Consider the following 15,839-nt stretch of genomic DNA (forward strand, 5'->3'; position numbering starts at 1 on the left):
CGTAAGATGTGACAATTCTTATTTCTTGAGTCTTTCAAGACTTTTTCATCATTAATATCTCTTGTAAAATAATTATAATACCCACAATTATTAAAAACTTTTAGAACAAAACTTGTCATTTGCTTATTATATTTTAATCATTACTTAAAAAAAGTAATTATTATTTTGCACTAAATTATAGTCACTAAAGTTTACAACACTTAAACTTGAGTGATTAAAAAATTTACAAAAAAGTTATAATCACTTATTCCGTTTTAGTTATTATAAAATTTATAAAAAGCTTATAAGAATAAGTTTATAGAAAATCATATCATTCATATTCATATTATTAATAAATCCTGAATGAGATAATTTATTTCCTGCTCTAGTCATGCCAAATACGTTACCCCATATATAAATTTATAGATTTTATACTGATACTATTCATGGATAGTAACAAGAAAAACATTGGACTCAAGCAATATAAAAAATGGAAAATAATATAAAAATTATCCTAAAATATATAAATGATAATAAGATCTCATATGATAATTCCTCCTTTTCATATCTTTGAGACCTTTCCGTCATTAATGTCTTTTGTAAATGATTATAATACTTACAATTTTTAAAAACTTTGTAGAGAAAAATTTGTCATTTGCTTATTACATTTTAATCATTGTAAAAAAAAAAAAGTAGTTATTACTTGCACTAAATTATGGTCACTAATATTTACAACACTTGAACTTTAATAATTAAAAAATTTATAAAAAAGAAGTTATAATTATTTATTCTGTTTTAGTTATTACTGAAATAAATGTAATCATTATTTAAGTCAAAGCCATCACTGATATTTACAGTATTTGAATTTCAGTGATTAAAAATTTTAGAGTAAAACTTATTATTTACTATCTCATTTTAATTATTATTAAAAAAATAATTATTATTTTAATTAAAATAGTCACTTTAAATTATTATAGTCATTTCATAAAAAATATTAATGTAAAAAAAGTTTCAAAAAAGTTAAAAAGAACTGTCATATGTCATGACCTGATTATTGTTTGTATATTTTAAATAGAGTTTTGTATCATTTTTCTGGTAAAAAGTCCCTTCCAAGAAAAAGTACGAATTATAACTTAATTATAAATAATATATAATAAAAAAATAAAAACGAGGACAGTAATAATAATAATAATAATAATAATAAATGTGAAGTTTTTTCTGGTACTGTTTTATATTTTGTTGCATAATGAAATGAGGCCAATGGCGCCGCGTTTATCGTTTCTAAACCGGCCCACGTGTATGAACCTGGTGGAGTCGGCGTATAGCATTGGCCGCTCCCAAGCACAAATTGTGGAGGTTTCTTCCACAGCCTCTTTCGAACCTGCGCGAATACTCCACACACTCACTCAACTCCTTTTTATTTTTAGCCCTTTCTCCATTCCCACGCAAAGTTCCTTCACTTCTTTACTTCGCTCGTTTCCCAATTGTTATCCAGATAAGCTCACCGGAGTTTCTGGGGTCTAGTCATGGCCTCTTCGACGGTGTTTTCTGGGCTCAGCCCTCCTCACTCGGTTCCAATTTGCTGTAACAGAAGTGATGCTCGATTTGCTCAGTCGCCGCTCGCCCTAAGTCTTCCTTTGAAGTCGAAATACGCTTCTCTTAAAGCCTTTAAATCTCTGCCATTGAATAGAACGATTTTTTTGACCAATGGGTTTCCAAAAATTCGCAGAAATTCTAAACATTTCTCTGTCCGCTGTGACGCTTCAAGTGGAAGGGTAACGTGGATTCTGCGTATTACTTTGATTTCTTTTCATGCTTCGATAGTGATCATGGCTACCAGTGAAACGTTCTGTGGAAATTCAATCTCGCTTCAATGTCAAACTCACTCTAAATAATTAGCTGCTTAATGTATTTGGTTTTAGCTCATTTATAGTTGATAGCTGGTTCAGTTTGGTGCTTTGGATGTGGAGTGGTTGATGCTGAATTTTGATGCGATAGCAGATTACACAGCAAGAGTTCACAGAAATGGCGTGGCAAGCTATTGTATCATCGCCTGAGGTTGCTAAAGAGAACAAGCATCAGATTGTGGAGACGGAGCACTTGATGAAAGCATTGTTGGAGCAGAAGAATGGGCTCGCGCGCCGGATCTTTTCCAAGGTTGGGGTTGATAATACTCGGTTACTAGAGGCCACTGATAAGTACATCCAACGGCAACCCAAGGTAATTAATCTATTCTAACCAGTTTGGGATTTTATTAGTGTTAGTTTAAGGTTTAATTATTTTTCTATCGGAATCCATTTTGGAGCCGATGCTTCCGTGTTCCTAACTAGAAAAAAGTTTGAGCGCGCATGTTGATATTGGAAGTGAAATTAAAAGGGTATCAATCAAACTGAAGCTTGAAAACTGAAAAGTAAATAATGTCGATATGATTGGTCGAAAATGACTTAACGACTAACTGATATCTTGCTCATGTTTGATCATGCTAGGTTCTTGGGGAATCAGCTGGTTCAATGTTAGGGCGTGATTTGGAAGCATTGGTTCAGAGATCCAGGGATTACAAAAAAGAATATGGAGATTCATTTGTGTCAGTTGAACATTTGGTTCTTGGTTTCACCCAAGATCAACGATTTGGAAAGCAACTGTTTAGAGACTTTCAAATATCTCTGCAAGCTCTAAAATCTGCGATAGAGTCCATAAGGGGACGCCAGTCAGTTATTGACCAAGGTAATATTCGATAATCGATTGTGCTGTCCTCTTTTTTTTCCCCTTCCATCTTGGCTAGAATTAGTTAGAGTAGCTTATGTTCCATGAAGGGGTCAAGGATCTTGCTACTTCCAGATTATTGTAGATCAGTGGTTTCAGGTTGCCCTTGACTTGGTTGTGATTGTTAGAAGCTGAACTTTGTCTGTTTTATGTTCAATATATTGTAGATCCTGAAGGGAAGTATGAAGCCTTGGAAAAATATGGGAAGGATTTGACAGCAATGGCTAAATCTGGCAAACTTGACCCAGTCATAGGAAGAGATGATGAAATACGTAGGTGCATTCAGATTCTCTCTAGGAGAACAAAGAATAATCCTGTGCTAATTGGTGAGCCTGGTGTTGGAAAGACTGCAATTTCTGAAGGGTAAGCAATAAGGTGGTTGTCCTAGTCTCGGTTTATTATTTGTGAATTTTACTCTATTTGAAATATATTCTTGTGCTGAATTCAGCCTGCTGCTAGCAACATCTATGGGCCATAATCCCTTGTGCAGCTTATTCTGCAATTTTTTTTAGTGGCAGAGAAGTAATTCAACAATATGTTTATTCTTAACATGTGATGCTATTTCATAAGTTCTTAAGGAAATATAGCTGATTAAATCATCAAATAATTTGGTCTTGCTTGTACCTTATTATTATTTTTTTTTCATTTCCTTCGTGTTCATTACCATGCCTTTGCATGCTAACCTTACTCTTCGTATTAAACAGACTTGCACAGAGAATTGTTCAAGGAGATGTTCCACAAGCTTTAATGAATCGCAGGGTATGTCCTTTATTTAAATATTTAGGCAATGTTTAGTAGGGCTGAATATGGAAGGAAAAAGGGGGTAAGAATGGGCTTATGGCTTAAAAAACATTTTGGGGCATGTTCTGGCTCAATGCTAGAGAACTGATCTGGCTTGCTTGTTTCTTTACAGCTTATATCTCTTGACATGGGTGCCCTTATTGCTGGAGCAAAGTATCGTGGAGAATTTGAGGATAGATTGAAAGCTGTTCTTAAAGAAGTGACAGAATCTGAAGGCCAGACTATCCTTTTCATAGATGAGATTCATACAGTTGTTGGGGCAGGTAATAAGCTTCAAAGCTTTCCAGTTTTAGGCAAATGATCTTCTAGTATTCTAAACTCTAGTTAAAGGGTCTACAGTTTCTGTGCAGTTGCTCTTTGTTTCTTTCCTGCACTCTCTTACATGATACAAAGAACAATGGCAATTTTGCTTATAGAGGATGATTTGCGTATAGAGTAAGATTATATATTTTGGTGGATATCTTTTTCCTCCTAAAAATAGCTAGCAATCTTTTTGCCTGAAAATGTTGAATTTAAATTTAAGTGTGGATGTTATATAATTATATCTGATTGTAACAAAAATCTTTCTTATATTTAGGTGCTACGAATGGTGCTATGGATGCTGGTAATCTCTTAAAGCCTATGCTTGGTCGGGGTGAGTTGCGGTGTATCGGTGCAACAACTTTGGATGAGTATCGGAAATATATTGAGAAGGACCCAGCACTAGAGCGTCGTTTCCAGCAAGTTTATGTTGACCAACCTTCAGTTGAAGATACCATTTCTATACTAAGAGGACTGCGGGAAAGATATGAGTTGCATCATGGAGTTCGCATTTCTGACGGTGCACTTGTGGAAGCTGCAATTCTTTCAGATCGTTACATCAGTGGACGATTTTTGCCTGACAAGGGTAATAAATAAATGTAGCAATATCATAGAAGATGACTTGCTTATAGAAGATTCAAGCATGCATGCGCGATCTGACATGCAACCAATATGAGGAAGCAGTCTGATTTCTAATCAAGAACATCTTCTGTTTGCCTTAAGCTTGATTTTTTTGGAAATGTAGACATACCAATTTGTCAAGGGCTAATGGATGATAGTTAAGGTTATGTTAAAAGAGAATCCTGCTGCAGTTGATCCCAAAACCATTGGAATCCTTATCCTAACTTCTAAGAGAATACTATGTCATTTTTGAGGCGGAAATGATACAGCATCAATTGAAACTGATTTGTAAATATCTTTAAAGCTATAGCACTTCTAAGCTTTTGATAACATAATTGTGATCAGAGTTTTCCCCATTTCCCTGGGATTGGTCTGGCATAATGAGAAATGTTTATAACTTGTGTTGTTACTTCTTACTGAGTTTATTTGGTTAAACTGTTCCATTTCCTTTATGGGTTAGAAACAATGATTTTCTTTAAGCACTAACTGTTTACTACTATTAAATTGCAGCCATTGATCTGGTTGATGAGGCAGCTGCTAAACTGAAAATGGAAATTACTTCTAAACCCACTGCACTTGATGAGATCAATCGATCAGTCTTGAAACTAGAGATGGAGAGACTCTCTCTCACAAATGATACTGACAGAGCTTCTAGGGATAGACTAAATCGTCTTGAGGCTGAGCTCTCTCTCTTAAAAGAGAAACAAGCTGAGCTCACTGAGCAGTGGGAACATGAAAAGTCTGTAATGACTCGTATCCAGTCAATTAAAGAAGAGGTATGTGGTTAGATTCTTATTATTATGGTCAATAGTTCTATTTTTGTTTTATTCAAGTTAACAAATCCTAAAAGAATTATATGTTTTATTTGGTGGGGGATTTAAAAAGATTGCAAGAAGATGGCCTTTTGTTTTTATTTAAATGCAGAGTAACCATCCTGAGTAACTTGCATTTCATGTGTAGTTGATTTAATTCTGAGTGAAATTAGAAATTTACTTAATACAAGATGGCATAATAATAATCAGAAGATGGAAATCAAATGTTCACCACTTGAGCATATATATATGCAGATTGACAGGGTAAATCTTGAGATTCAACAAGCTGAGCGGGAGTATGATCTTAATCGTGCTGCTGAGCTGAAGTATGGCAGTCTAAACTCCTTGCAGCGGCAACTTGAAAGTGCTGAAAAGGAGTTAGATGAATATATGAAATCTGGGAAGTCTATGCTGAGAGAAGAAGTTACAGGAAGTGATATTGCTGAGATTGTAAGCAAGTGGACTGGTATCCCTGTTTCAAAGCTTCAACAAACAGAAAGGGAAAAGTTGCTGCATTTAGAGGAAGAGCTGCATAAGCGTGTTGTGGGTCAAGATCCTGCTGTTCGGGCTGTAGCTGAAGCTATCCAACGTTCAAGAGCTGGCCTTTCAGATCCTCACCGCCCAATTGCAAGTTTCATGTTTATGGGGCCTACTGGGGTTGGCAAGACAGAGCTAGCAAAGGCCCTCGCTTCCTACTTGTTTAATACTGAAGAAGCACTTGTACGAATTGATATGAGTGAGTATATGGAAAAGCATGCAGTTTCAAGATTGATTGGAGCTCCACCTGGATATGTAGGATATGAAGAGGGAGGGCAACTAACTGAGACAGTCCGCCGCAGACCTTATGCAGTTATCTTGTTTGATGAGATTGAGAAGGCACACTCTGACGTTTTCAATGTTTTCCTTCAGATTTTGGATGATGGTAGAGTGACTGACTCACAGGGTCGAACAGTGAGTTTTACCAACACTGTTATTATTATGACATCAAATGTAGGATCACAGTACATTCTCAATGTTGACGATGACACTCCAAAAGAGCTTGCTTATGATGCCATAAAGCAGCGGGTAATGGATGCTGCAAGGTCCATTTTTCGCCCTGAATTTATGAATAGAGTTGATGAATATATTGTTTTCCAGCCTCTAGACCGTGACCAAATCAGCAGCATTGTCAGGTTACAGGTAACGTACTTCTCTCTCTCCCATCATTATTTTCAACAGTTCAACTTGAAATAGTTGAATTAAAGAATTTGAAACGCATGGACGAACTTGTATTTACGAGAAACCAATGCACAATTTTGTGTTGGCGACAAACCATTGTAAAGATGGCAACTTTAATGGAGACAAGCTTATATAGCCATCTAATTAGGATGCAGAATTGCAGACTATATTGGGTTTGCTGGTTTGATCAGTATGCTTTATAGTCTTTGCCATATTCCTTGGAGGTTTAGCTGTTATATAGCTGATGTCCCTACTGCTCTGACTAGTAGTGATTAACTACTGTTAAGAAATTTGTCAATCTTGTGGTATTTTAAATTGCTCATATGGTATGTTTGTTTGTTACAGTTGGAGCGTGTGCAGAAGAGAATTGCGGATCGCAAGATGAGAATCCAGGTGACAGATGCTGCTGTCCAACTTCTTGGAAGTTTGGGGTATGACCCCAACTATGGTGCTAGGCCAGTGAAGCGAGTGATTCAACAGCATGTGGAGAATGAACTTGCCAAGGGTATCTTGAGAGGAGAATTTAAGGAGGAAGACTCGATTTTAGTAGACACAGAAGTCACAGCTTTTGCCAACGGTCAACTTCCCCAGCAAAAGTTAGTATTTAGAAGACTTGAAGCTGATTCAGAATCAACTGCTGGTGACAACCGGGAAGCCTTCCCCCAGCCTTTCTGATTGCCTTTTCACGCAATTTTTGAGAATGCATGCCCCTTCCTATGCCAGTTGAAGTCTCATTCTGTGTATAGCTTGTGTCTATTCTGAATTAATTCTTCAAAGGTTGTTGAGTGACCAATACGATTATAAATGATAATGTCCCATGTGCCTCTTGTGAAAAATGGTGTAGATATTTCTTTGTCGCTGTCACTGCTCTAATGAGTTCGCTCATACCAAGAAAATAACCAGACAATCATTCTTATGATATTGCTTATATTACAAGTTACAGGATTGCTTGATCCAAGTATTGATTTTCACAGGCAATAATCATGTGGCTTGATGTTCTGTGGTGAATCTCGCGTTAAATTACAGTTGGAGTCAGGTTGTGCGCGGAGATAAGTAGCATTTAAAGCTATTGAAATCTGTGTATTAGGAAAGTGAATGTGATATCTAACTGTCAATGCTATTAACATGATCGTCAATGCTATTAACATGATCGTGAGAGATTTCTCAAAGAATCATCCTTTTTGGAATGTTATTGAGGAAGTTGGACTAATTTTAGAAAGAGATTGGTCTGTTAACTTTTGTTCCTAGGGATTATGTTAGAAATGCTAATATGCTTGCTAAGATAGCACATGCTTTCTTCGAAAATAGGCATTTCTTCAACCATCTTCGATCTTTCATTAGAGAAGGAGAGGAAGGGGGAGGAAATGATTTTGTTTGTCTTTTGATCTCCTGAACTTTTGATTTGAATGAATCACCTTTCATTAATAAAAAAAGCTATTGGTGTAAAGCAATCCTGTCACAGTTTACGAGTTGTATCTTGATTACCATCCCTCAACTTTGACTGTGTAAAAACCTATTTGATCAGTATGACTATGCATATACCATAGTTACAAGAAGAAAGTCTTGCTTATTTAGTCTTTCTAGAAGTATAGGCATTGAGATAATCAAGATGTATTGACATTGATACAATTTGAAAATTTTCCAATTAATTTAAGGTATCACTTCTTATCCTATAGAAATGCTTAACATGTGTCAAAACTATAAAAAATATTTAATTCATATAAATCAAGAAGATTAGTGAAGTTAGTTATTTGAAAAAAAAAAAGGGTTTGGTTTTATTATAATTCCTGTCTTTTGGGGGGAGGGAACATGACAAACGTTAGAAATAAAAAGATTTGTTTTATAGCTAAGACCAAAATAAACTTGGGAAAATTGGTAAGAAGGATCATGTTGGAAAGGGAATTGGTCGCAAGAATCAAATGTTTTTGTAAGACCAAACTTAATATTTTATTCATTTAATAAATTCTGGTTAGACTAAAATGCTCTTGTCATAGCAAAGCAATTTGAAAATGAAAACCATTCTGTACCTGGTTTCTTTGTGCTAGTTGAATGAGAGAAGACGGCGAGGGATGTTTTTGACGAACTATCAACAATAGTGTGAGCTATGGGGGAGTTGTGAGTGACGAGTTTTAAGAAAGATAAACCCATCTCTTCGCACGGTGCCCTTATTAGATGACTTTTGACCGATGAGTCTTCGGCAACAAGTTTTGAGCTAATTCAAAGTGTTGGCAGCCTGCGAGACAACGACTAAGTACGTATTGTGTGTCAAAGCTTCCATTTTGTTTGAGCAAGCATGGTTTTGTTTTTCTCTTGTTTTGAGTTGCTTCCTTTATTCTTTATGCCGTGTAAACTTATTCGTATTTGAGATTGACCCTAAATATACAATTGCTAGAACCCAACGCTCTTCAAATAATTAATAATGTAAAATAATCCATGAACGGAGTTGGGTGTGCGAAATTACATGTTATGTGTATTGATTTTCATGTAAAATGAATACAACCTTCCATGTTTGTTACTAGAACGATTGTATATTAGAATATCAAAGGTCATAAAGGTCATGAATAGTGTGATAGGTATAAAATTAGAAAATTAAAAGTTCAAATAGGTAGAGTAACTATAATCACATTCCCTGAGTTGTAAGTTGCTTATATACCTTTTCTTATCGATTAAAAAGATGTTAAAGATAAAAGATCATTTTAGGTGCCTTTTCAATTCAATGAGAATCACTTTTTATTGAATCATTTGGACAACAAGCCAATATGTCATTTGGCACAATATCATAATTTTAGGAAATTTTTTGTATATTGTATCTTTTTAATGATACTCATATTTTATTGCTTTTCATTGCTAATTGAATATTCCTTAGGATGCTGTTTGCAATAAACTCTAAAATAGGCTTACTTCCCCACCCCTTTCATTTACTTATAATAGCTTCCCTTTAAACTATTAAAATATTGGTCTTTTATAGAATGTAATAATCCTTTGTTAGAGACAAAATACCTTCTTGTTAACACACACATAACTCCTACCTACCTTCTATGTTAACCATTAGATATCATGTAAAATTGTGTGATCATGCTAACATACTGATGAGACAATTACATGCCTATGATCATGCTAACACACATAGAACATGAATGATATCTTCAATGTCAAGTAATATTTGAACCTATCTTATATAATTGTGTAGGACTTGTACTCTATACATTGGCAATTGACAATCATGGTTAAGGGAAGGGATGCATGTCATTCAAGGCTTAATAGATTACATGTTTATTCACATAAGTTGAAAAATAAAGGCAAGATGAATGGTCTAAAAAATGTTGCAGATGAAGCAAGAAAGAATTGGAAAATCTATCTAAAAAAGAGACGAAACAGTTCAAAAAACTAGCTAAGGATGAAAGGCATCGTAAAGCATGCGTGTCTTCATTTAATAAAACATTAAAAGAGAAATTGCTTATGTGTTACTCACATAAAAAAGTTATCAAAGTGGCTCAACATGTCAAGCAAAGTGAAAGTCTAATGGTGAGGGCCAATGTAATTGAGGGAGACAAGTGGTTTTACATTCGTGGCAACCTTCCCATATCATTTTAGTTTTAACATATGCTTCACACTTTTAGCTCGATATAATTGTTATTCCTGTGTCATTTTTTTAAGTTGCACATTTTGCAAGAGTTATTGCATACTTGTTCCTAGAAGAATTTATGAATATTCCTTTCATTTGCTTCAAAATTGCCAAGGTTTCACAATAAAAGAATACGTTAAGTATTTTAGTGGATAACATGTTTATGTTTACATCATTTGCATTGTTGAATTTTTTATATAATGATATATTTTTCATTATGAGTAGATATGACGATGGTATATTCGTTATATACTGGCTTCAAGGGTGGCATAATAGCCTTATTCCAGAGTGCACTGACAGACTTGAACTACCTATGGTATGTTGTATTACTCATGTATAATAATTTTATGGCTCAAATTAATGCCTTACATTACATATTTCTTACATTATCTAGGTTGATTTGCCTACATATAAGGCTGAAGCGGTATGGTGGCTGTCAAACCATTTGTGGAACGACAAGCGAGATGAAGTGATGAAGGAATTGGAACATAATAGAGGTGTAAGAGGAAAGAAAGCTAGGAAGAGGACTTTATTTTTATTATACAGATGTTATTATAGATTATTCAACATACAGATGTTATTAGACACATCTACATCTTGGTATAGATTATTCAATGAGACTTTATATATGTATATTAACATTCTCATATTCATGATACCAAATGTGGATACAATTTTGCCTCCAATGTTGCTCTTTAAAAATTCTACTCTTATAATGACTAATTTCATGTAAATTCAATTATCAATTACCTAAATTTTCATGTAAAACACCACGGATTAATTGTAAAATAATATGGGGAAAAACTTGCGAGCATGTATGAGGAATAGTTTATATTGACTTACATGTAAATCATTCCTGATTACATGTAAATGAAGATGAGAAAAAATGTGCAAGTATATTTGATGAGTAATTTACATGTAATCCCTAACAGATTACATGTAAATGAAACACATAGAGAGTACCCCCTCGTTATCCTAAAATTACATGAAAACCACAACATTTTACATGTAAATTAGTATGGGAAAAAAATGTGCAAGCATGCCTGATGAGTAATTTACATGTAATTCATAATAGATTACATGTAAATGAAACACAAACAGAGCACCCCTTAGTTGTGTTTTAAAAATACATGAAAACTACTACATTTTACATGTAAATCAATATGAAAAAAAATGTGCAAGCATGATTGATGAGTAATTTACATGTAATCCATTTTGCATGTCTTTGTGGGTGGCCTAGAATTACATGAAAACCACTGTATTTTATATGTAAAGTAGTATGAGAAAAAAATGCGTGAGTATGCCTAATGAGTAATTTACATGTAACCCTTATAAACAGCCCAGAATTACATGTAAATAGATAAGGATTACATGTAAATCAATGATAAAGAAAGGACACCCCTTCAGTGACCTAAAATTACATGAAAATAACTTTTGATTACATGTAAATCAACCAAGTGATCACCCTTACACCCTAAGCTAGAATGCTTGCACCTTAAACTAGAAGGCTTGCACCCTAAGTGAAATAGCTTCTACTCGAAGCCAATAGGCTTGCACCCTAAGCAAGATAGCTTGTATCCTAAGTGAGATGGCTTGCAGCAAGAGTAGAATTATATGAAAATGCCTTAGATTTATATGTAAATCAATGTTGCCATCACATTACACAAAACATTTGCACCTAAAGCCAACATGCTTGTACCCTAAGTCAGAAGGTTTGCACCTAAGCCGTAATGCTTTCACCAACAGCTAAAATACTTGCACCCAAGACAGAAGGCTTGCACCTAAGTTAGAACCCTTGTACCCTAAACTAAAAAGCTTGCACCTAAGCCAGAACCCTTAAACCCTAAGCCAGAAGGCTCGTACAAGGCTTAGGGTGCAAGAGTTAAGTGTTGTGTAATAGAAACATTGATTTACTTGTGATCTTTGGGTATTTTTATGTAATTCTAGATTGGGTACAAGGATTTTGGCTAAGTTGCAAGACTTATGGCTTTTGTGCAAGGCTTATGGCTTAAGATGCAAAGCTTCTAACTTTGGTGTAAGCCTTCTGGCTTAAGATGCAAGGCTTCTGGCTTACGGTGCAAGGCTTTTAGCTTGGGTGCAAGGGTTTTGCCTTTCGTTATACCAATGACATTTACATGTAATCTGTAGTTCTTTTCACGTAATTATTGGTGACAGACAAGGGCTTCCTTTCTGTTTGACAAGTTTACATGTAATCCCTAATGGATTACATGTACATTGTTATCAGTTATGCTTGAGGTTTTTCTTCTATTATTGATTTAGATGTAATCCGCAGTTATTTTCATATAATTATTAGTGATTGACAAGGCCTTCCTTTCTATGTGATAGGTTTACATGTAATCCATTAGAGATTACATGTAAATTGTTACTCAACCATGCTCGTAATTTTCCCCCTTATTGATTTACATGTAATTCGCATTCATTTTCATATAATTCTTGGCGACTAATAAGGGCTTCCTTTCTGTGTGACGAGTTTACATGTAATCAATTAGAAATTACATGTAAATTGTTACTCAACCATGCTCATGATTTTTTTTTCCTTATTGATTTACATGTAATCCGCAATTGTTTTCATGTAATTTTTGGTGACTAACAGAGGCCTCCTTTTTATGTGACAGGTTTACATGTAATCTGTTAGTGATTATATTTTAATTGTTCCTCAACCATGTTTGTGAATTTTTTTTCCTTATTGATTTACATGGAATTAGTTATATTTTTTGCGTAATTACATAGGCATTCACAATGGGTTCTCTCAATGTATTTTATTTTCATGTAATCCATAATATTACATGTAATTGTCGCATTGAAAGGTGAGGATTTAACAATTTTACATGAAAGACAATTAAATTTTTAATTTTACATATTACGATGAAAAACTAACATATGAAAGAAAAAATAATAATTCCATAAGTTTTGGTATGTTATTATGCAAAGTACAAACCAACAAAAAGATGAATAGCTAGTATAGTTGCAAGGATTAGGATTACAATGATATTACAATTCTACAGAAAAGAGTAGGCCACTATTTTTCGTTGTTGCAAAGAATACCTTGCAACTGCACAAAAAGAGTGGGACATGAAATTGATTGACATTGCACAAAAAGCAAACACAACTTAAATTATATATATTTAATGGCAAACATTGGGGCCAAGTTATACATCGTCATGTAAAATACTATTTTTATACATCAACTAGCATTTTCTAATTTATGTTACTCACATCAACTAATGTTCTTTTTGCTCCTAATACAAATATTAAGATATTTAATGCTATCTCTCTAATTCAAGTTTGGACTTTTTCAATGCTGTCTTGGCTGCAAGTTGCTTTACTTTTATCTTTTAATTAAGTGTTCTTGCAATGCCTACTTGCTCTGCTGCAATTTTTAAGCTTTCTTCAGCCTCCATTATATTTGCATTGATCTCACCAAGATGAGTGTCCATCTTTTTGGTCTCAATCTCACAAGAGGTTTGTTGGAATTTTACTCCTTAAAGCATATCCTTGAGTCGAGGGACCTCTTCGCGAAGGGATTGACTACGCTGCTGAGATGCTTCAAACAAAGCCTTGGTCTTGACAAAGTTGTCATAAATGCCAAAAAGTATCAACTTCTCCTCCTCATAATGCTAAATGTGCTCTCCAAGAAAAAAGTCATTTTGAGCAGAATTTTGTACTTCAGCTAAGGAAAATGTAAAATTGATGAACTCCTAAACATGTTCTCAAAATTCTTTATAGTTAACTTGTAAAGTTTTCAATGTATCAAAAGTATCATCAGCAAATTTCTCATAGACTTGCAATCAACAGGATTCATAGACTCAAGTTCAAGTAGAAGATCTTTCAAGGCATTTAATAAAATATGTTTTTGCCTCTATGGTTAGGACCTTGGCTTTCTTTCACTAGTAAGTGATACATTAGTGCTAACAACATTTTTATAATCCTGAAGAAGGCAACTAGTTGAAAGTGTCGCATGTTTACCAAGTTTGCTAATTACAAGCTAATTACATTTATCAAAAAGACCAACATGATTAATTTCTTATGTAGGAGTGATGATAGCATTAAAAGATGGGAAAACACTTGCAAACAAGAGATAATGGAGCTATGCTAAATAAATCCAAATGAAAGAGGGCATGAACTCATTATAAAAATCGAGCACATCATACTTGTAATAGAAAAAAGGCTTAGGTTGAGGGATTTTAAGTTTAGAGTTGGATGGAAGAATTTAAGCATACCTAACCAACCTATTGGACAAGAATCTACAATAAGATTTGTAGAAAATAAAGGACAATGTGAACAGAAACTCCAGGATATCTCTTCAAAATCGAAAGGACCCAACAAAAGACTTCAAACAAAAAAAAACAGCCACCAAAATATGCATCAACATTGGTAGATATTTGCATTTGAAACTTTTTTCTTTGAGCATAGTAATCAAAAACTGTTGATAGAATAATTATTGATCATGCTTTCTCCCCAACAGCCTTCCAAAATTCATGAAGTGTACTCTAACTTCCTGGTTGAAGAGAAGAAATGTTTGGTTTAACCAACAAGGCATCCTTTCAAGTGTGATAATTGCAGGCTACATGGTCCTGTTTTAAAACATATTCTTTTAATCATATTAAAAATGAATGATCATAAAGTTATTGTGTATCAAATCTCCAAAAGGAAGAATTCATTCAATAAATAATTATGAAGTAATGGAAATCATTCACATAACATACCCCTTTGATTGGGCAAGCAAAGAAATAGTGACGCTTGTTTTCACTAATGGTTTGTTTCACTTAGGTCACCATTTGCTCCACTGTCAACCAATTGCAAGGCACTCTAAAGGAGCTTGAAACTCGTTGCTAAATAGTCGTTGATCACAAGTTGTTAGATTAAGGCACCGTGTGAAGAGATGGGATTGTCTTTCTCGAAACTTGTCGCTCACAACTCACTCACAACACCATCATTAATAGTCGATTGGAAATGTCCCTCACCATCTTCTCTCATTCAAATTGTGCAAACAAAGGAAGAAGAGGGGGTGGTGTTTGTTATCAAATTTTTTTATTTCAAGCAGGGCATTTCGGTCAAACCATGAAATTGTAAAATGAATAAAATAATAACTTTAATCATTAACAACATTTGATCCTTAGGACCAATTTTCTTTTCAACTTGATTCTTTTTACCAATTTTTTCGATAAACTTCTCAATTAGCCCATGCATTTAAAATTGGAGGGAATATTAAAGATATTGTAGGATTCTTATTTTAAAAAGCGTTTAAATATTGATTAACAATATAGAGAACTTGGACAAATAAAAGAAAATAAATGCCGATTACCGTTATAGTATTATTATTATTATAGCATTAAGTTGGGAACTTAATTTAACGTTAAATTTTTTTTCCAATTTAAAAATTTATCAGGGTGTGATTAATTGCTCACCACTGATTTTTTTTTTCTATGTGCTGGCAGCAAAACAGCAATTTTTTGACCAATATAAAATATAAAAACATGTTTAAGATTAAATTAAAATTTCAATTACTAACCACATTGATTTTAGTGCTGGGGATTTTTGGTCGCTTAAAAGCAAGATCTCATGTTCAAATTTCTCACTAGATATTAGACAATTATTATATACGGAAAGAAAGTAAACTAAACAAAGCATTTTTTAAAAGAAATCCGAACGTAAAATAAAGAAGCTGAAGATGACAAATGACAATCTGAAGGGCGAAG

The 15,839-nt window shown here is 34.1% G+C and overlaps 1 protein-coding gene across 1 annotated transcript; it reads left to right on the plus strand.

The window, feature by feature from the left end:
* The first annotated feature begins 1,289 nt into the window (after window positions 1-1,289).
* Window positions 1,290-7,447, plus strand: LOC129306240 (chaperone protein ClpB3, chloroplastic). Its single transcript, XM_054946715.1, has 10 exons — window positions 1,290-1,754; window positions 1,981-2,199; window positions 2,466-2,703; window positions 2,910-3,105; window positions 3,447-3,501; window positions 3,656-3,806; window positions 4,121-4,429; window positions 4,975-5,240; window positions 5,532-6,455; window positions 6,840-7,447. Exons 1-10 carry the CDS (start codon window positions 1,506-1,508, stop codon window positions 7,167-7,169), a joined length of 2,937 nt encoding a protein of 978 aa, XP_054802690.1. The 5' UTR covers window positions 1,290-1,505; the 3' UTR covers window positions 7,170-7,447.
* The last annotated feature ends 8,392 nt before the right edge of the window (window positions 7,448-15,839 follow it).

Source organism: Prosopis cineraria, unplaced genomic scaffold, assembly GCF_029017545.1.
Source record: "Prosopis cineraria cultivar Desert tree isolate PC_DT_omini unplaced genomic scaffold, ASM2901754v1 PC3, whole genome shotgun sequence".
Classification (NCBI taxonomy): Eukaryota; Viridiplantae; Streptophyta; class Magnoliopsida; order Fabales; family Fabaceae; genus Prosopis; species Prosopis cineraria.

Bases quoted from the DNA above. Each gene is read 5' to 3' on its own strand.
- LOC129306240 (XM_054946715.1), top strand. From the start codon at position 1,506: ATGGCCTCTTCGACGGTGTTTTCTGGGCTCAGCCCTCCTCACTCGGTT. The intron at 1,755-1,980 runs GTAACGTGGATT...ATGCGATAGCAG, and splicing joins GTGACGCTTCAAGTGGAAGG to ATTACACAGCAAGAGTTCAC. The intron at 2,200-2,465 runs GTAATTAATCTA...TGATCATGCTAG, and splicing joins ACATCCAACGGCAACCCAAG to GTTCTTGGGGAATCAGCTGG.